Source organism: Ursus maritimus, unplaced genomic scaffold (genome assembly GCF_017311325.1).
Source record: "Ursus maritimus isolate PB19 unplaced genomic scaffold, ASM1731132v1 scaffold_25, whole genome shotgun sequence".
Classification (NCBI taxonomy): domain Eukaryota; kingdom Metazoa; phylum Chordata; class Mammalia; order Carnivora; family Ursidae; genus Ursus; species Ursus maritimus.
The window spans coordinates 12,184,557-12,206,327 of NW_024425008.1; the positions used below are offsets into that span (position 1 = coordinate 12,184,557).

The following is a 21,771-nucleotide window of genomic DNA, read 5'->3' on the forward strand; positions in this document are numbered from 1 at the left end:
GTGTTTTCCGCAACAAGGAAAGGAACCTGGTGCAGGCGAAAGCAGTGAGCTATGTCCAGTGAGACGTGGGATTAGATCCTGGGTCTGGAGCTTACTGCCTGTCTGGCTGTGGGTACGTTGCTCAGCTTCCCCAAGCCTCCCTCTCTAGCTCCGAGGTTGTTCTGAGGAGGACAAGGGATAATGCGGTTACTTTCGGGCCAGCAATCATCCGAAGCAGCCTGCCTGAGTCAGGAGTACTGTGTGTGGAAGGAGGGGAGGAAGGTCCGGAGGCTCAGCCCTTGGGGGGGGGGAGCAGGCAGGGTAACAGTCACATCAGTGATAGCAGAGCTGTGCAGCGGGGGGTGGGGTGGTGCTGAATTGTGACGGAGGCCCAGAGCTGATGGCAGTCACCGTTAGCCAGGTCCCAGAACTAGTCCATGCAGACCAGGGCCTCAGCTCGGGTCTGACAGACTCCCCAGTCCTCCTCCTGCAGCTGTTCATTCTGCACTTTCGTGTGGGGGTGCTGTGATGTGTATGGGGACACAACATCGAATGTGTCCGCTGAGCTGTCGGCCCCGTGAGAACTGGGCTTTTTTGCTGTTTTGTCCATTGCTGTATCTCCAGCACCAGCACATGTCTGACACACAGCAGGCCCTCAATTCATTGTTCAAAGAACAACTTGAGTTCTGCCCTTGAGGAGTTAACTTGGATTCATTTACTCATCAGACACCTACTGAGCACATACTAGGCGCCAGCCCCGGCCTGATGACCTGGAGTACGGTGACCATTAAGACCATCCTTATGCTCAAGTCGAGTACGTGGAGACCCGGCACATATGTGCTTGGGGCTGAGAATGGTGGAGGACAAGGGCGGTGGAGGTCCAGGGGAGGGAATGTCCACCTGAGGCACCGAGACTCTTGGTGTTGTCCCTCCGGTGACCGGATGGCCCTGCCTGCCTGGGGCTCTGGGTGAGTTCTGGCTGATGGATTGCTCTTCAATCTGACTGGATGTCCATGACCTGTGTCTCTTGTGCAACTGAAGGCTCAATGCTTGCCGAGTGGCCCTTCCCAGGGAGGGGTTCCAGGTGTCTCTGCTGCCTCTCCCTGTCCCTCCAATCTCCTCACACACGGGCTGGCTCAGCCCTGGGGCTGTGAGGTCTGCCTCCCTTGACTAACTGCCTTCTCTGCCCTTTACAGGTTCGAAGCCTGATGAGAAGCAGCTTTTTATTCTCAAGGAAGAAGTGTTGAGTTGATTAGGTGACATTGTGGGGCATGCTGAGCGCAGGGCCCTGCAGTAAATGCCTGTCCTTTCTCTGGCCCACTAGGCTAAGGGAATCAGCTCTCCACTGAGTCTTGGGCCTAGAGGCCTGGGAACATGGGTCCCTCAGGCCCTCTGCAGCTGTCCCATGGCCTGTGGTAGCCTCCTGCCTGCCTCTGCCTGACCCCACACCCCAGTTGTGGCATCTCCCTTCTGCCTAGACTCTCACTTGGAGAAATCCTACCTCACTGGGAGAAATTCCTGAGGCCGAGCTCAGACCTCACTTACTTCTTACAGTCTTCTGTGTTTGCCTGATGGTCTTTCCACCCCACCATGCCAGGACTCGATGGCTCCTAGCTCCCTCTAGACCATACTCTTTGAGGGCAGGGCATGGATTAGGGCTTTGAATCTTCAAGAGATGCTTGCTGACTCTGTGTGGGTGTGCATTTAACTTGTCTGTGTGGAGCTGGCTTCCTGAGAGAGCCATTTCCAAGCCTTCTGGGCTGGCCTGATAACATCCCCCTACCCGGCTAGAGTCATTTCCTGCCCTGCAGAGCCCTGGGGACAGGCCAGACCAACTCTAAGATGACTTTCAAGTTACCTTCTCTCTTATTAAACTAGGCATTTTGAGGGGGAAGTGTGTGTGTGTGTGCGTGCCTGTGCACATGCGTGTGCACATGTGTGTGCTCAACCAGTATACTTCTCTCTTCTGCCAGCGCAGTGGAAGAATTGTCTTCTGTTCCCACGTTTTACTCTCATCCTGTCCTTCCAGCTTCTGCATTGTGTGTGAACATGGGGAGGAGGCTTTGGCATGAAGCCTGGACTCCCAATTACCAAGATTTTCCCAGAATATCGTTTTTGCCAATTTCTTTGAGCTCCTTAATCCTTGACTTATGGCATCTTTACCTTTCAGTCAAGATCCAAATAGCAGGGCCTTGGAACTGGGTCATAATTTAAGCAAAGATAGTGGAGGGGGGACAACAGGCGCCTGGACGTAGAAGTGGGAAGGCCTGGGTCTCGGTCACCAGTCGTGCCCCAGCTATGTGCCAGGCGCCCCGGCAGGAGCTGAGTCTCCAGAGACTAAGGGACTTGTTTAGGTCCTGTCCATGAAAGGGAGACCCATTGACTGATTCACTCATTGCAGAAATATTTACAGAACACCTACCATGGCTAAGTCCTGGAGACAAGGCATGACTATGAGAGGGATAGGGTGGAGGTCAGAGCCAAGGGGGTGAAGTACAAGGATTTTGGCTTTCACTTTGGGTGAGAGGGGCGCCCCAGGAGGGTTTTGAGAAGCGGGGTGACATGACCTTCTCTTCTCCACCCTGCTGCTTGGCAGCGGCCCTACCGTGCTGACGCCTAGCCCTCTGCCTGCTCACATGTGCTGCCGAGCAGCTGCACGTCGTGGAGGAAGCCCTCGGCCTCGCTGGTCGTTTGCACTTGATGACCAGTGACCTCAGAGGCACTGCCACACTTCCTGCTCTCATGTACTCTTTCCCCTTCTTAGGCCTTTCGTCGGAATGCCATCCTGTCACTCCTAGCTCATGACCTGCTATGAACTTTACAGAGGACATAGAAGCAGTTAGGAAAGCCCCTTGTTTCCCACCACCGAGTGTGCCCGCTTTCCCTCCCGTCACTTGTACCGAGGCTCCAGCTCCTTTCCAGGCCTACAGCCCCTTCACCTTTGCTCAGAAGCCCTCTGTGCGCGCCTCCTCAGGACTTTGCGGCTGCTGTCATTTCTCCTCTCTTCTGGATCAATTCTCTGTTTCCCCGGTCATTCCCTCGAACATTCACAGACACGCTAGACTCTCCGGTAAAAACCTTCCCTAATCCCGCCTCCCTACTCACTGCCCAGCTCTCTGCGCTCAGCAAAGCCTCTTCAAAGAACCATTGTGTCCTCAGCCTGCTCCTTTGAGCTTGTAACCGCCCCCCCCCCCCGCACACCCCGAGGCTTCCCATGTCAAGGTCACCCTCTGATGTGGCCTCCCTGTTGCCAAATCTAACGGTTATGTTTGTGTTCTTATCTTCCTCCATATTCCAGCTGCCCTTAACCCACTTGGCCACTCCTTCTTTCCGGAAACTTCTAATCTGTTTCTGTAACAAACATTGTCCTGGTTTCTTTAACTGGGTCCTTCCATTCACTCTCCTCCAGCTTTGAAGCCAGCCTTCATCCACCGACTTGGTTTCTCTTCTTGGGTATCAAGTGTTATTGAAGGGAGTCAGAACAGAACTCTTGGTTTTATTTCTGCTCACCTCAGTAAATGGCAAGAGGGTACCACTCTCCAGTCCAGTGTGCAGTCTCAAAGCTGAAAGTAAAGAATTTCTCTAGAATCCCTCTCCATTCCTCATCCCTCCTGCATTAGTTTCCCATTGCTGGTGTAACTAGTGTTCACACATTTACTGGCTTAAAATAATGCAGATGTGTTCTCTGGCAGTCCTGGAGGTCAGAAGTTAGAAATGGGTCTCATTTGGCTAAATCCAAGTGTCCGCAGGGCTGTCTTCCTTCTGGAGGCTTTCGGGAAGAATCCGTGCCCTGGTCTTTCCTGGCCTCTGTGGCTGCCCCCACATCTCCTCCTCCAACTCTGACCCGCCTACTTCCCTCTTCCAAGGACCCAGCACGCCCACCCACATAATCTAGGATAATCCTGTCTTAAGGTCTGTAATTTAATCACACCCGCAAATTCCTTTTTGCCATGTAAGGTGACATACTCATAGGTTCCAGCAACTAGGACACAGTAATCTCTGCGTTGTGGGGGGTATTATTCTGTCTGCCACACCTCCAGTTCAACCCATTAGTAAGTCTTGTTTATCTTACCTCCAAATTGTGTCCTCCCTCCACCTGTCTCTCCCTTTCTGCACTCTTTCTCACCTTTTCCCCTTGTCCCAGTGTCCGTCACCCCCCACTGGCCTCCCGCAGTGACCTTCCGACCATCCTTGCTGTCGCCTCGCCTGCTCCAGCCCCAAGTTCACTCTCCACACAGCAGACAGAGGGGTCTTTGCAAAACCTAAACCAGATCCCTTCACCCCTATTTGCACACTCCCCGCCCCGTCCAGAGGCTTCCAGGTGCACTTCGGAGGAAAGCCACACTGCTGACCGCAGTCTACGAGCGTGTTCACGGCTGTCCTTACCCACCTCTCTGACTACCCTGATCCGTCCCTGCCGCTTCAGCAACATGGCCCTCTTGCTGTTCCTCGAATGTGCCAGCTGTGTTCCCACCCCAGGGCCCCTGCATGGGCTGCAGAGTGCTCTTCCCTTAGATCTTTGCATGGCTGACTCTGTCTCATTGTGCAAGTCTCAAACTCCGACTCCTTGGAGACTCTGGCCCTGATCTAACAGCCCAGTCTCAAGTAGCCACCTGGTCACTCCCTGTCACGTCTCCCTGTTTTAACTCTCTGCTGATCTCTTACCACTAGCTGGCCTTTTTCTGGTTTGTCTCCCCTTCTGGAATGTAAGCAGCACAAGGGCAGAGACCCCTCTGTCTCCTTTGCTCCTGTCCGTGCCAGATGCTGGCAGGGCAGGTGCTAAATAAATGCAGGCTGGTGTGTGAATGTGCACAGCGCGGTGAGGAGTGTGGGGAACTCAGGAAAGCTGCTCCAAGGTCACCCTGTCATGCATCTCACACGATGCCTGGATTTTGGCAGGAGAAGGGAGGGAAGTACAACGTGTCCGGGCACCCTCAGGTGAGACAGATTGCCACGGCCGCGGAAGGATGTGGGGGGCCTGGAGAGTGTGCACACGGGAGGCTGGTGGCCCAGGGAGAGCTGGTGACAGGTTCTCAGTCATAACCGCAGACTCAGACCTCCTCCACCTGGCTCTGAGATGATGGGCCAGGTCATGTGACCCCCCTGTGGGTGACCAGATGAGGCATTCCAGAGTCAGAACACACTCCAACACGGGCCATTTTCTTTTCCTTGATGTTTTGTGCAGGTTACGAATGTATGTGATACTAAAAATCAAATAATACAAGAGAGAAAGGTAGCTTCCTTCCTGCGTCATCTCTGTGTCGTCCTGCTCGTCTCTATAGACGTAGCCACTCCGAAGAGGACTTTCCCGGGGGTCCTTTCGGAAATATTCAGCATGTCTGTAGATTCATTAGAAAGTGCATTGTCGGTTTTGTTTTTTTTACACACCGTAGTAACGTACCACACACCCCATTTTGTATCTCACTCTGACGTTGTTGACCTTTGCTGTGTAACACACCATCCCAAACTCAGTGTCTGAAAACAGCCACCTTTTATTGTTTGTCACCGTTCTGGGCTTGCCAGGCTCACCCGTGCATGGGCCGCCAGCTGCGGGTCGACTCCGTGGCCGGGCTGCCCGCGGCTGGCTCGCTCACGTGGCGGGGCCTGGCGGAGACGACTCGGCTCTGTTCCCCGCGGCCTTTCTTAGACCCAGGCCCGCCCGGCCACGGGCTCAAGGTGGTCCCAGGGAAGCAAGCGGGAAGCAGTTGCCTAAGTCCGTTTCCCAGCTTGTGTGTGTCGGGTGTGCTACCGTCCTGTCAGTCAGGGCAAGTCCCGTGGCCCAGCCCAGGGTCAGTGTGAGCCGTCACAACATGTGGATTCAGGGAGGCATGAAGACCTGGGGCAGTGTATGCAGTCAGGCTACCACGGGTCTGGATGGAGATCCGTTTCCTTCGTGTAATGGACACATCCTGACCCATCACGTGGGGTGTAGCGTAGCTCATTGAACAGGTCCCCGGTGAGGCCCATCCAGGTGTGTTCCGTCCTTTGCTCTTAGCGCTAGGGCTGCGCGTAGCAAACATCCCTGTATGTGCCTCTTGGTGCCCGAGAGTGCATGCGTGTAGGGGAGGAGTTACTAAAACGGGGCTTTCTGGGTCGGGCGGTCTAGTACGTAAATCATTTTATAGATGTTGCTCAGTTGTCCTCTGCAGACACTCGTACCGATGACGTTCCCACCAACAGTGTCCAGCAGTGTCTGTGTTTCTGTCACTTTTTGGTGGCTAGGGGGGATGACAGGTACTGTGAGTGCTGGGGTACCTGTGACTTACAAGAAAAGAAGCTGGGTAAGTAAGGGGACGAAATTCACTGAGGTCGTGCTGAGACCAGGAGACGGTGAAGCTGGCTGTCTCTGCTGGGTGACAGAGGAGACGCTGAAGAACCGGCTCCTACTTGAATGGGGGTTTGTTTTTCCTCTTGGATCACAGCCACGGCAGGAATGGTTTGAATAGACCTAAATGCTTCCCAACTGACAAATCGCGGTTGTTGAGACCTTTTTTTTTTTTTTTTTTTTTGGTATTGATATCAAGTACTCCCTGGAATAGAGTAGAAACCCTAAGCTTTTTCTTCTCCATCTGATCAAATCTCTGGGTGTCACCTATTTATCCTGTGAGTGAGAAGGCTGGGAGGAAGGGGCAGTCACCTCAAGCAGCAAAGGCGATAGCCCCCATCCCCCGCGTTTCGGGGGGATCAAGGAGGCCGAGGCCCGGCCAGGTATGGAGCTGGGCCAACCGCAGGACTCAGTGGACTGTCTGTTTGGAGATGGGGCACACACCAGAGTGCCCTGCCGGAGCTGATTCCCCATATTCTTCTCAGTGACAGTCCCCAGGAGTGGCCTCTGTTCGGCTTCAGGGTTTAGCTCCATGTAAGTTCCCGGGGAGCTGGTTTCTGCAGCCTCACTTAAGGCCTGAGAAATGCCCGAGGGAAAGGTAGAACGAGCCCTGGGCACCCCCGAGTCCCTCACTGCAGTCCGCTGAGTCTTAGCAGGTGGGCCAGGAAAGGGTCTCAGGAACGGCCTGCTCAGTCTGCAGCAGAAGGATGAAGTGGCTTGGCTGGGGTCACACGACTGGTTGGGAGGGAAGCTGGGCCCCTTTTCTGGATGCTGCTGTGCACATGCTAGGGCGACGGTGCTAGGAGATGGCCTGGGTTCCAAATCCCAGCTCCGGGATGGACTGGCTCTGCGACCTTTGACGCGTCGCTTCACCTCTTGTGCCTGGTTCCCCATCTGTGAGATGGAGGTGCTAACAGGTCCTAGCAGGGTTGGGAGGACTAATGGGATCATGTAAATGGCTTAGCCCACTGCACGGCATTTAGTAAGAGCCCAGCGTGGCTTGTCTAGTCATAAACGTTGCACAACATTCTTATCTTCCTGCTGGATTGCAGGCCTCTTGAGCACAGGGCTTGTGTCTCACAGAGCTTTCTGACCTCATTAGATCCGACACAACCGGTCTGGGAAATAGCAAGTCCAAAACGAATGGCAGTGACAGGAACGCTAACTCACATCTATTCAGCCCCTGCTTTGTACTCTATGCATTACATACATTGTGTCTTAGCCTACAGTAGCCAGGGGAGGAAACTAAGGCTCAGAGAGGTTAATTAACTTGCCCAGTGCCACACAGCTAGTAAGCAACAGAGCTGTTATTAAGCCTAGGGGCTGCCTGAGGCCAGAGCTCTGTCCTCCACCTTGTAATCCTGGGCTTTTGCCCTCTGGAAAGTACACACCTGGCCCCACTCTGCAGTCCTGCTGCTCCACCTGCAGTGTGGAATGCCTGGCTGCTCCCTACCCTGTGCCTGGTGAGTGTGAGTAGGCGAATGACTGGGGGAGAGATACTCAGATTTAAGTCTTTCATGAGGCAGAGTCCTGATGTAAGGGTCCCCTGTTCCTGTGGGGCAGCCGGAAACTGTCAAGGCAATCAGAGAACTCACCTGGTTTGCTACCCACTTCTCAGGGATCCCTTTTCTCTGTGGTCCCACATCCAGTGTCGTGAGAATTGTTTTTTCATATGTTCCGTCTTGTGTTTGTGGTTATTTTATACAGGAGGGTAAATTTGTTCCATCTTGGCTGAAAGCGAAAGTTCTATTTTTATCTTTTTATCCTCTTTTATTTCATACTTAATTCTTTAATCCAGCTGGAATTAATTTTCTTGTATGCCCCGAGGTGCCTTTTTTCCCCTTGCACCTCACTAGCCTAGCGTGTAAGCGGACACACTGTGGGCAGTAACGGCTGGCTAGGTGACCTCTGTTTCTTTTGTCACTTGTGGGCTCTGAATTGGGAACCCATAGGTCCTTGACAAGAGCGGCCAGCGCTGTGGAGTGTCAGTCGGGCTGCTAAGCTCCTGCCTCATGAAGACGGAAACTTGTAGCCTCTGTGTGATTTCTCCGGCATGAGTTCATGGATGTTTTTCAGATCTTTGCCCTCCTGGTTGGGAGCATAAGTGGTAGGGAAGTCACCTTTTTCGAAGGAGAGCAAAGAAAATGTAGTTTGCTTGGGAGATTCATTGGAGCCTGAAAATGTTTAAAATTGCACAAGTGATTTTGCAGCCACGGTGCTAATTTCCAATTGGAATGTAAGCTCTTTGCTCGGAGTGCTCGGCTCCTTCCAGACCTGAGGAGCTGATCCTTGCCTGCCTGGCAGGAAACTCCCAACTGTGGCCATCTTCCTCTCTCTGCCCTTCATGGTTCAGCTCTAACAAATTACTTGGAGTTCCCCCAAACAACGAGGCTGTGTCCTGTCTTTGCATATTCTGTTTCTGCTGCTTCAAAGATCTTTCCCCACATTTTCCATCTTGTAAACATGTACCTGTAACATTCTTGGTGAAGGCTTTGTCTCCTCCTCCACCACCGGGACCGTGCACATCTCAGTAGAGCTGCAGCTTGCAGGGTGGTGCTGAAGGACTAGAACTTCTGTGAGGGGAGGGACTGTGTCTTCTCATTCTGCTCAAAGCCTCTTCCTCTCAGCTGAACCTTTCCCAGAGCCCACCCAGTTGTTCTGTTAGAGCTGGGCTCTCTGCACATCTTAGCAGCAAGACTCTGGTGTGTTCCCCCAGTATCGGGAGATCAAGGAACTAAAAGGCTATGAATCTTACAAAGCACTAAGGTGGTAGTTTTATACTTCCCTTTATATATAGTCCTTTGTTTAAATATTTTCGCAAGCCTAGGATGTAAAGCCAGCGAAACAGGAGAGGTGATGTCAGGGTGTTGTACCAAAGCCTTCATTTGGGTTCTGTGGGATTCCTTCTAGACATGAGGGACTCTGGGAATGCGTATTGATTGGTCAGGTGTTCTCAGATAGCAGTTCTCAACTTAAAGCCTGTTTGGTGGTGGGGAGATCTAGCCAGGATAACAGTTTGGCCACTGTCACTAAGGTCAGAGTAACAGCGACTAAAGCAATAGCAAGGTAGAAGTTAGTGTTTCTCTCTCGTGTAATAATTGATCATAAGCGGTCCAGGGCTCAGGGGCGGCTCCTGGGTGTTGGAGACCAAGGCTCCTAATGTTGTGCTGCTCCGGGATCCTCAGTAGATGGCTTCCATCTTGAGGACCAGAATGGATGCTCCATTTTCCACCAGCACAGACTCATCCCAGCTAATGGGGTAGGGTGAAGAGGAGCTGGAGGGTAAGCTCATTCCCTGGAAGGGCCCAGCAAGAGAAGCTGCATGCAATACTTCTGTTCACATCCCACTGGCCATAACTTAGTCACGTGGCAGCATCCAGCTCCCAGGGAGCCTGGGAAGTAGTCTTTACCTTGGCAGCTATGTGCACTGATAAAACTCAGGGACTCTAATACTAAAGGAAGAAGGGGAGAATGAATATTTGGGGACGACTGGCAGATTGTGCCACAGGCAGGACCAGGCCTAACACTGGAGGGTAGAGTCCAAGTGCCTTGGCCTATCATTGAACTAATTCACCATTTATTGAGCACTGACTCTATGCCAAACATTGTGCTCAGCTCTGAGACTAAAAAGTAAATAATACACAGATTCTTCCTTCAGGTATCTCATTACAGTCTGGAAGGGGCAGATATGAAAACACCTAGGTTGGGCTGCTCGACGTTCCTGGGGCAGCTGAGGGTGGCTTGGGATAGGGCATGTGTAGGGAGAGTTGGACAGCGCTTTTTTTTTTTTTTACTTTATCAAGTAATGGTGGATGGTGGTCTCAGCGTTCCGAGTCATCCCGAAGGCGTGGAGGAGGTTCACGGGGCTGCGTGTGGAGAACTGCCTGTGGAAACTGCCAGGACCTGTTTTCTGTGGGAATGGTGCTGAGCGGGGAGAAGGGAACCGTTAGTCCCATGATCTGCTCCCCACTTGAGTCTCCATTCTTGTCCCCTCACTCACCCACACTCTCTTCTCTGGCCACTTGGTCCGATGTGTTTTTGCCTTCACACTTTTCTTATGTTCTGCTGTTCCCTCAGCCTGGTTTGACCTTCCCAGTATTGTTTGCCAGTCCAGATCCTACTCATCCTGCGAGGTCTAGTTGAGAGGTACGGCAGTCCACGCCACGGCATTTCCCTCACTGAGAACTCATCAGCTCTCATCCACAGTCTTGCTATGGTCGTGGTATTGTTCCCATTTCATAAGTGGAGGCTGGGGGCGCCTGGGTGGCACAGCGGTTAAGCGTCTGCCTTCGGCTCAGGGCGTGATCCCGGCGTTATGGGATCGAGCCCCACGTCAGGCTCCTCCGCTATGAGCCTGCTTCTTCCTCTCCCACTCCCCCTGCTTGTGTTCCCTCTCTCGCTGGCTGTCTCTATCTCTGTCCAATAAATAAATAAAATCTTTAAAAAAAAAAAACAAGTGGAGGCTGGTGCTTCAAGAGGGTAAGCGATGTGCCCCCCGGTCACACAGCTAGAAAGAGGTGGCAGCAGCAGAGGGCCCGATCTGCTGTCCTTTCTGCTTGTTCGCCTGGGGATTCTGCTCTGCGCAGCCGTTTTCAGCTACAAGGTCAGAGGAGCCCGAGGCAGGGAGGTAATTGGAGTGGGGGGAATAATTGGGGGTAATGTGGAGAGAGGAATCTTCAGCTCAGATGTACAGAGGTGCTTTCTTAGAATTGCACCCCCAAAACACCAAGGCTAAATCCTAAGGCCACAGGCACAGTGTGACAAACTGGGATTTATATCTGTGACTCTGAATCTCTTGTTATTTTATTTTTTTGGAAATGTAAAATCTACAGAAAAGAAAGTCAATGTATGCTAATAGTCTCACCACTCAGAAATACCCACCATTAATGTCCCAAGATAGATACTTCCAGTTTTTAAAGAATAGTCGCAGTTTTTCCTAAAAGTAATATGAAATGATTCTGATCAATAAAAATAATTGAAACTGCAAAGATGAGAGTGAAAAAAATTATCCCAAATCCTATCATTCAGAAATTTTTATTACTTATTCTTAAGTGATGCTCATTCTAGACATCTTTTTAGGGAAACAGACAGAATAAAGATAAATAGGCATACTTATGAACTGTGATCACACTCCCGTCCCACATCATAGCCATTAGCCACGGGTAGCTGCTGACCGCTTGAAATGTGGCTGGTTCGAGTTGAGATGTGTCATAAGTGCAAAGCACACACTAGATTTGGAAAACTTTTTTTTTTTTAAAGTCAGCTCTACGCCCAACATGGGGCTTGAACTCATGACCCCGAGATCAAGGGTCACATGCCCTACTGACTGAGCCAGCCAGGCGCCCCTAGATTTGGAAAACTTAATACGAAACAGAATATAAAACATGTTGATAATTAAAAAATATGGATTGCTTGTTAAACTAACAATATTTTGTATATATTGAGTTAAATAAAAGATGTTATCAAAATTAATTTCACCTGTTTCTTTTTCCTTTTTTAACGTAGCTAGTGCAACTTTTAAAATAACACGTGACTTGCATCCCTATCTGTTGGGCAGCGGCTATTTTAAAAATAAAGTATTAATAAATACTGATGGGAAGAAGGAAACGAAAGTGAATCTGAGGGAATTGTTGAGCTCCAGATAAATGCTTTACCATGTGGCATCGTTTCCTGAAAGAGTGCAGTAAAGTTTTAAAAAGATTGGAGTCATGGTTTTTTCTTTAAGCATGTATTATCTTGTTTTGAAAGATGGTGCTCCGAAGCACCTCCCAATTTTGGTATGTTGTCGTGTTTGCATTGTGTTGGCTTATAGCAGTCCTGCTCTGTTCGGTAGCTAATTCTTGTAGGCATTTAGTATTCTATATGTAAATGTTCTGATCCTCACTGTCAGGCCTTTGCCCACACATCCTTCATCCCTGAGCCCTGGATTTCTTTATTAGCTGCATTTCATTCTCACGAAGGGCTCATGCTTCTGGGAGGAGGCTGCTTGCTGCTCTCTCACCCGACCGGTGTTGCGGCCAGCCCCAGGCCCCTTGGCTAACGTTGTGTGTCCCCGTGCCCTCTGCAGATATCGCTGCACTGTCTTCTGCTCTAGGACGCTGCTGTGGGTCCTGCCTGGCGTTCCCCTCATCTTGTAGGCAATTTGCTTTTCCTTCTTGGACAATGTAGAGAATTCTTGAGTTCTGTAATTTAACTCAGCCCGGGTCTGCTGTGGCTTGGCCCATGCCAGGACCCTAGGTCTCATCTCTAAGAAACTGTTTCAGGCTTCCTGGTACGCAGAGGCAGTGCTGAGAACTTCAGATTTAGCAGATTTGGGTCACTGGCCAGAGGACTGAGAAGGCTCTCCTTATAGCTCACTGCCTTCAGGGGACCTACCGCTCAGAATCTCAGTGCGTGCTCCGTGACTTTCTCTTGAGTTAATTTTAGATTACCTAAATAATAGGCAAATCTGTTCTCCTTTCTGGGACTGGAAGGTTCAAGATAAAACTAAAGTCCATTTTGGCCCCTACCTCCAGTTGAGGTCCTCCCCACTCTGCAACCCAGTGGTAGCTACAATCACGGATTTGAGGTATATCCTTCCAGACCTTTTACGCTGTGCTTATATTTTAATACAATTAGGTCCCGTCCCATCACAGAAGAAATAGGTTGTGCTCAGGCTGGTGTATGAGTTGTTCTGGGTTTATTCAGAACATCTAGATGTGAGGGTTCCCAAGAGCTACTTCTGGAGTGAGCTCTTCATTCTAATTAACAAGCCAACGTGCACCGTAGCGAAATCGTAACTGTAAGTAGTGTGCTCTTAGGAGTAAAACCTTCATCTAGACGTTGCTAGTTGTCAGTGTCTGTATAGCTCCGACTTCTAGGCAGAAACGGACTGCATGCCTTCAGGTCATTTTGACACAAACTCGTTTTAAGAATCTGACTGTACGAGACAAAGTGCCAGCTCACATCCATGCGTAAGACTGCAGAACACAAAAGAGCTAGGAGATTTCACTGCGTCAGTCTTGGAAAATACACAGTATTCGTTTATACAGATCATGCTGAAAAATAGCATAAGACAGCTGTGTTTTTCCACTGAACCTGCGCTCTCTCCATGTTAATATATATCTAGTCTTTCTAGACTCAATAAATGCGTTACCACCTGTCTGCCTACAAACTCTGGAACATTATTAATGATCAGAATTCACCTAAGTTCGTGCCCATTTGGACTCCATCGAAGGCTGTGAAGTTCCAGAAGGGCCTTGCTGGGGGCACGGAGCAAGGGTGTGGTGGTCTCGAGGTCCCCAGGGGGCTTCCCAGCACACAGACCGTTCCAGGCTCCCATTGAGCCTCTCACTTTGTTCTTTGCAGATGACATGGCAGAGCTCCTCCTCGGGGAGTCGAAGCTAGAGCAGTCCCTGAAGGAACACCCCCTGCGGCAGGGGGCCAGTCCCCGAGGCCCCAGGCCCCAGCTGACCGAGGTCCGCAAGCATCTGACCGCCGCCCTGGACCGAGGGAACCTAAAGGTACTGAGGGTCTCTGAGCCGAGGGGGGCAGTGGGTGATGCTTGTCCCACCTCCTCCAGGCAGTGAGCCGTGGGGAAGGATGGCTTGCAATGGGACCAGGTAGTGTTCGGAGCGCACGGGCACGCTGCCACGGTGCGGCTTCTAGAAGCAGGCCCACTCACCGTGTGATCGGTGTGTTGGCCCCTCAGCCAGCTGACTACCTTATGGGGGCTTCCAGCTCACTAGGGTCTCTCTGGTGAGTCTTCAGTGACAAGATATTCTGAAGAATCTTCTCCAAGTGTTGTATGTGGCCCAGAGCTCAACCTGACGCCTTGGCCCAGGAGTGCCATTTACCTCACAATTCCTGCCTGAAATATGCAGCTCCTGAATGTCCCCAGGCGCCTGCGGCCCAGAACTGTGTGGGGCTCCTCCTGGTGAGCGCAGGCCTGGTGCTTTGGTGTGGGAGGCAGCCGGGACCAGACCGGTCCTCCGCCTGAGCCAACAGCCCTAACCCTCGTGGCCCAGGAGACCTTAAGCACTACCCTTCTGCTCCTCCCCTGCCCTGTCTTCCCGTCTCTAGACTCAGCTTTCGCTCTCACCACAAATTGCTTCCTTTGAATCTCCTTTCCTCTCAGTTTCGCTCCCCCTGCCTCGCCTCCCCCCCCACCCATTAGCTTACTTACTGGGCTTGAGCTCTTCCCCGCCCTGAGGGCTGGCTCTTCCTGCTCTTCTGAGGTCACGCTCCTCCAGGTAGCTGACTGCACCCAGCCCCAGGCCCATCAGCTTCTTCAGCTGCGGTCCTGCTGTTGTGCAACCCCCACCATTATCTCGTCTCCAGAACTTTTCTATCATCCCAGACAGAAACTGTCTATGCATGAGCCTCCAACTCTCCATCCCCCCGCGCCCCCGCTCCCGGCAACCCCTAGATTTTCTGTTTCTGTCATTCTGGCTGCTCCAGATCCCGCACATAAGCGGAATTGTAGAGTATTTGTCTTTTATGACTGGCTTATTTCATTAACATGATGTCCTCAGGGTTCATCCATGTTGTAGCATGTGTGAGAATTCCCTTCCTTTTTTAGGCTGGGTAATACCCACTCTAAGTTTATACTGCATTTTGTTTATCCATCCGTCAGTGGCCGCTGAGGCTGCTTCTGCCTTTTGGTACTTGGAATAATGTTGTTATAATACAGACGTTTTTTTTGTTTGTTTGTTTTGTTTTTTTTTTAGAGAGGTGGGGAGAGAGGGAGGGAGAGAGAGAGGAAAGGCAGAGGGAGAGGCGGAGAGAGAATCTTAAGCAGTCTCCATGCCCAGCACAGAGCCTGACGTGGGGCTTGAACTCACAACTCTGAGATCATGCCCTGAGCCGAAATCAAGAGTTGGATACTTAACTGACTGAGCCACCCAGGCGCCCCGAATAATGCTGCAATGAATGTGGGTTCAAAATATCTCTTCCAGATCTTGCTTTCAGTTCTTTTGGGCATATACCCAAAAGTGGAATTGCTGAATCATATGGTAATTCTATGTTTGATTTTTTAAGGAACCTCTGTACTATTTTCCATAGCAGCTGCACCGTTTTACATTCTCACCAACACTGAGTTCCAATTTCACCACATCCTTGCCAGCATTTTTTATTTTCTGTTTGGGGTATTGTTTTGGTTTGGGGTGGTAGCCATCCTAACGGTTTTGAGGTGGTATCTCATTGCGGTTTTGATTTGCATCCCCCTGATGATCAGGGATGTTGAGCACCTGTTTGTGTGCTTATTGGCCATTTGTCTGTCTTCTTCGGAGAAATAGCTATTTAAGTGCTTTGCCCATATTTTATTTGGGTTGGGCTTTTTGTTGTTCAGTTGTATCTCTTTGCTTTTAACCTTGATGACCCCCCCCCCACCTCAGAGCCCTCCAGGGCTACTCCTTTGGACTTTACTCTCATGTTTGTGTACGTTCCCTCCCTAGTGAAGCCATGTTTTGCTTAGCTTTACCTTCTGTATCTGTTTTGGAAGCTTGTGCCTTTTCCCAAATTGCTGTGTGACCCCAAGGAGGCCACTTCCCTCTCTGGGGCTTAGTTTCTGTCAGTTTGAATACGGTGGGCTGTTGGAGGGGTGAGCTTGGACCCTCCCAGCTCCTAGATATTCCAAGCCTGTGAGGTTTCATTCCTTCCTCCTTCCTGTCCTTCCTCCTTGTCCTCTGGTCACCTCCTTGGCCCTGGAGCATTTGGAGGCCTGGGCAATATCTGTGTAAGTGAGTGTTAGTGTTTGTCAGTTACGCGGCTGCAGGCTTCTGGAAATGCTGGCAGAAAGCCTCCCTTTTAAAAGGCCTTTGTCTCCACTGGACACAGCTCCAGGCTCCTCAGGCTGGCTTGAGAGCATCAGTTCATTTTTTCAATTTTATTTTTTTAAAGATTTTATTTATTTATTTTACAGATAGAAAGAGTGAGCAGGGGTGGAGGGAGGAGCAGAAGGAGAGGGAGAGGGACAAGCAGACTCCATACTGAGCACAGAGCCTGACGCAGGGCTCGATCCCACGACCCCGAGATCATGACCTCAGCTGAAATCAAGAGTCAGACGCTTAACTGACTGAGCCGCCCAGGCGCCCTGTGCATCACTTGAGTATAGGAAGGTCAGTTTACTAAGCACTTGGTGTGCTTTTGGACCTTTAAAAACACATGTTCTCTCTTTCCCTGTTTCTTTCAAAGGGCCATGCCACACTTCTCTTCAGAGTCAGTTCGTGACACTCGTCGGTCTTTATCAGTGAGAACAAGTAGAGGGACAGTGGACTCGTGGGCTGTGCTTCCCAGTGACAGCTGTCATACTCAAGCATCCCTTCAAGAGGCACAAGGGGTAGCTGTGTGCTAGGGGAGAAAGGTTGAGGATCATGCTCCAGGCCTGATATCTGCTAGTTTCTTACCCCCTTCCAGATCCCTAGTTTCATTGCGAAAAATTATCCTTCTGGTTTACCAGGTGCTGAGGGGCTTTGCTTTCCACCCAGTGTAGTAGTAAGAACATGGAATTTCAAGTTAGAATTCCTGAGTTTGTGTTCCAGTTCTAGATTTATAAGCTGTGTGGTTCGGCAAAGCTACTTACCCTCTCTGAGCTTCACGTTTCTCATCCGTAAGTGTAGTTAGCTCAGGGTGGTCTTGAGGCTCAGATGTGGAAGCAACTGCGATTTTATTGGTTCTACCTAGAGAGATTTTTCTCCTGTGGCCATTTTTTTTAGCTTCCTCTACCCTATAAAGAATATTCCAAAGTCGCCCAGCTTTTGCACGGGAGTGTCGCCCCAATAACTGGCTACCATGAAACTCGTTCTCTTCTTGACCTTAAATCAGCGCACCTCCGGTGGGGCGCTTGCGCAAGCCCAGTGCAGACAGCGTGCCCACAAAACACATGTGGATTGAGACAGGAAGGACCAGAGCAAGGTAGGAATGTGGTGGGGCAGAGGGAACCTGGCCTGGGAGTCAGGAGACCTGCTTCTGAGTCAAGTCAAGAAAACCGTGTTTCTCATGGGCAGGGCAGCACAAGCACTGTGCTGGGGCGGGTCTCCCTTCCCCTGCAGCGGGCAGCCTCCGTGTGGTGTTGCCGACTAAAGTGCCTCAGCAAGGCTCTCCCAGTGCGTCCAAACTGTGCCTTTGCACTTTGGAATTTTGTTCAGACTCCTGCATTTTTTCCATTTGGCCTTGTAGTTTGCTTATCTTAAAAAAAAAAAAAAAAAAAAACTTAAAAATTTTTTTCATGTTGAATTTAAAAATCTTTTTCTTTTGGTGAGATATTATCTAACACAAGCTTTGCCATCACAACCATCTTTAAGTGTACAGTTCAGTGGCATTAGATAGATCCACACCGTCGTGCGGCCACCACCGTCCATCCCAGACAAGCTCTGTGCCTGGTAAACACTAACTTCTGCTCCCCTCCCCCTTCCGTTTGCTTTTAAGCCAGTGGTCCCAGGGCTGGAGGGCTTAAGGTAGGAAGGAAGACGCAACCTTGTATGCCAGGAAGCCTTTTCTTTGGGTGGAGAACCTCTGTGGTGGGTCTTTTTTTCATAGCTCTTTTTCTCTTTTCTTACGTCTGCTTTGATTTCTCTGTTTGCAAATATAATTCTAATTTCTTGCATTGGTCTCTCTCTCTCTCTTTCTCTTTGGGGCCACGCAAACCCCCCCTTTTTTTGTTCCTTTCCAGGTGCCTGGCTGGCTTAGTCAGTAGAGCCTGCCATTCTTAATCGTAGGGTGATGAGTTCAAGCCCCAGGTTGGGCATGGAGCCTACTTAAAAAATAATAATAATAAAATTTAATTAAAAAAAAAAAGCCCTTTTCCTCCCTTCATTTCCTTTGCCCGTTTTGCCTGTTGCCCCGTCTCCCTTTCAAGAAATACTTTATGATTTCACTTATATGTGGAATCTAAAAAGTAAAACAAATGAGTAAACAGACAAACAAAAAACAGAAACAGACCCATAAATACAGAGTACAAACTGATGGTTGCCGGGGTGGGGGGTTGGTGGTGGGCACAGTAGGTGAAGGGGAGCAGGAGATGCAGTTACGGGATGAATAAGTCCTGGGGATAAAAGGCGCAGCATAGGGAATATAGTCAGTGGTGTCTTAACAGCTTTGTGTGGTGACGGATGGTAGCTACGCTTGCGGTGAGCACAACATAGCGTACGGAGTTGTCCGCTATGTCATACACCTGAAAAGTATGTGACATTGTGTGTCAGCTATACTCAAATAAAGAAAAAAAAAAAGCAAGAAAGAAATGCCTGGAAGCTGACAATCCCGGCAGACAGCTGCTTTGCCGTGCTCTGGCTAGTTACCTGCACATTGCCCACCCTATCACTGTTCCAGGGTACAGAACAGTGCAGCTTCCTGGCGTGCTTCTGTAAGCGGGAAAATCTAGCCTTGCATAGCTTGGGTTCCAAGGAACAGGCCTGTGAGAGGGTGATAAATCTGTTTCCTTATATAGCAGGCTGGGCTGTCTCCTCTTTTCCTGCTGCTGAGTGCTGACCGGGGAGAAGGGCAGAGGATGAGGCTGGTGGGTGTGGACTGGGAAAGCCAACCTCTCCTGCCTGGAGAGGAGTGAGGACCCATCAGAGGATGGCTAGAGCTTGCAGCCTCTGTGGGGGGGACCAGGGCTCAGTCACCTTACCGAGCAGGAATGGCTCAGTGGGAAAAGTTCACCCCTAGAAAGAAAGCAAGTCCTGGGTGTTGCACCAATTTAGAAAACCTCTCTCTTTGGGTTATTTGGGTTACAGTCTTGTGGCACACCCCCAGTGCAGCCGACAGGGCGCACCAGGATGCCCTTTTTTGAGACAGGTGCTTGTATGTTTTGTTCATAAATCGTCCTTCCGTTCTTGGCCCAGCACAGCCAAGCACGCGGGCCTGTGGGGAGCCTCAGGGTTCTGTTTTGTTTTGTTTCATAGCAGCTTTCTTGAAGTAGAGTTCATATGCCATACAATTTACCCATTTAGAATGTACAATTCAGTGGTTTCAGACTCGTGCAATCATTACCCTATTTTAGAACATTTTCATCACCCCCAAAATAAACCCTTACCCATTAGCAGTCACCTGCCAGCCTCCCATCCTCCAGCCTAGGCAAACACACTGATCTACTTTCTGCCTTTATAGATTTGACCACTCAGACCATTTCCTATACATGGAAGCATACAACATGTAGCCTTTTGTGATTGGCTTTTCCACCTGCCATAATATTTCTGAGGTCCATCCCTGTTGAAGCGTGGGGCGGTGTTTCCTTCCTCATTGTGGCTGGGTAATATTCCACTGTGAGGCCAGACCACGTTTGCCTTACCCGTTCATTAGTCGATGGGCATTTGGGTTGTTGCCACTCCCAGGGCCATGGCGAACAGTACCGCTGTGAACATTGGTGTGTGCATTCTTGTGTGGAGAGCCCCAAGGTGTGGTGGCAGCAGGTGGCGGGCCCCCGAGGGAGCATTACTCATAGCATCGTAGGAAAATGTTTTTCTCTCTCCTTTTCCTTCTAGTCAGAGTTCCTACAAGAATCCAATCTGATCATGGCCAAGTTGAATTATGTTGAAGGAGATTATAAGGAGGCTCTCAACATCTATGCCCGGGTGGGCCTCGATGACCTGCCGCTGACAGCCGTCCCTCCCTACAGGCTGCGCATGATTGCGGAAGCCTACGCCACCAAAGGTGAGCCCGTGCTTTCCTGCCCGGGAGGCTGTCCCCCAGGGCCACGCTGCGTGGAGCCCACAGGCCGACCCTGTGCCCTGGGCCAGTGCCTCCACATGGTGTGGGCCCTGCCACACACTGTTCCCTCTGACCCTCAGTTCTTCAGTTACCCATGAAATAAACGAGGGCCAAACGTGTCAGTAAAGGGTCCTGATAACTAATATGCAATGAAAGCAGGGATTTTTTTTTTGGTAATTAAGACATGGCCCAGCACATGCCAGGAATCTTGTCATATGGCTACTTGGCCACTTGGCCACGTGGCTGACCAGTTTTATTAATTAATGCCGCCTCTGGGCTAATTGAATTAAGGCTGATTGGTCCCTGCATATGGCAGTCACTGTAACAGTCAGTCATCCAGGGTTTAGCTGTGTGCCTATGGACTCTGGGGCTGGAAGGAAGTGTAAATGTCAGCCTGGTTGCGAAGAAGGAGCTTGTAATCCCATGTGAGAGAATGCAGTCCCATGGAAGGGAAAATGACAGATGCAGGACACGCACATCATTTGACCTTTCCAAGCTGCCACTTCCTAATCTGTGAAATGGGTATAACCACATTCACGTCATAGATTTAGTCTAAGGATTCAGTCAAATAACGTATGTAAAGCAGTGACCACAGTATCTGGTGCATACTAAATGCTTATCAAATAATATTTTAAAATATCAGCCTCAAACAAGGCAGCAGATGGTAAAAGTCGGGCATGGCTAACAGCTTTTTAGAGATAAGAGAGGTCATACCGGGGCACAGGGCCAGGAAGGCTTCCGGGAGGAGGAGGGACACTTTGAATATGAAAGGCCACAGTAAGAACAGGAGCATTAGAAGCAGCTCCTCTCCCTCCTGCCACCTACTGTCCAAACCGTGCATTGTGACTGACGGTGGCCAGCACGGAGGCCAGGGCCCTGGTCACCAGCGTGCTGTCAGCCATCTTAACTGGGTTGTCCTGCGCAATGGTGAACAAAGACCCAGCCTGAGGCACACTTAAGAGCTTTGTATCAGGGGTGACATATTCCACCAGCTCCCTGGGGAACCTCAAGTACTACCAGGTTCATCTAATTCATCTTTTAAACATCCCTGCGGGCCGGGGAAAGACGCTGTCACTCTTGACCGGGCACTCTGGCCCTTTAGCGGGCACCATCTCGTGAGGCTGTTGGAGGGGGTCCTGGGGTGTGTGCCACGCAGCTGCCCCCTTCTTCGTGGTGCCTGCTCTGTCACCTCACATGCCTTGGGCTTATGGGAGTTTGTGTGTGATTTGGGGCCAGAAATGATATCCTGCAAGGACAGCAAACCTTCATCGGGCAGTTTCCGGTCACCCGGGGCCCAGTGGGTTGTCGTCAGGGGTGTTTTGCTAGTTGAGGATGGGGGATGGCTCTGGGGCCTGCTTCGCAGCAAGAGCTCAGGCCCTCGTATCCGCTCTAAGACGGGCTGGTGATGGCAGGCCATCTTCAGAGGGCACGGCCCGCTCAGCCTCCTGCAAGGAGGATAGGAGATGTCACTGGGTCTAGGCCTGCATCATACGTGGTTAGCAGTGGGCCCCTAGCCATGGTGCTCGGGCTCTTGGCTCGTGGGACACGCTGGCTGGCTCCTGGGAGACCTGGCCCTGGCTGGCTTCCGTGGGCACACACAGCAGCACACACGTACAGGAGAGGGAAGGATCGCTTTTGCCAGAGGAAGTGGCCCGCAGCCCAGGAGGCCCCAGCCCCGAGCCGGCGCCGGCCAGGTGAGAGGCAGTGGAGTGGTTGTTCTGAGCAGCAGCGCCCAGCCGTCTGCCAGTCCAGCTCCCACCGCCGTCGCGTACTGGCTCTGC

The 21,771-nt window shown here is 50.9% G+C and overlaps 1 protein-coding gene across 2 annotated transcripts in view; it reads left to right on the plus strand.

Annotated features, from left to right (window-relative positions):
* Window positions 1-21,771, plus strand: part of TTC7B (tetratricopeptide repeat domain 7B) — a 249,463-nt gene that overhangs the window by 8,875 nt on the left and 218,817 nt on the right. For both annotated transcript variants that reach the window (XM_040641537.1, XM_040641538.1), the window contains exons 2-3: window positions 13,652-13,806; window positions 19,765-19,933. In XM_040641537.1, coding sequence (XP_040497471.1) covers window positions 13,652-13,806; window positions 19,765-19,933 — 324 coding nt within the window. The remainder of the gene's footprint in view (window positions 1-13,651; window positions 13,807-19,764; window positions 19,934-21,771) is intronic.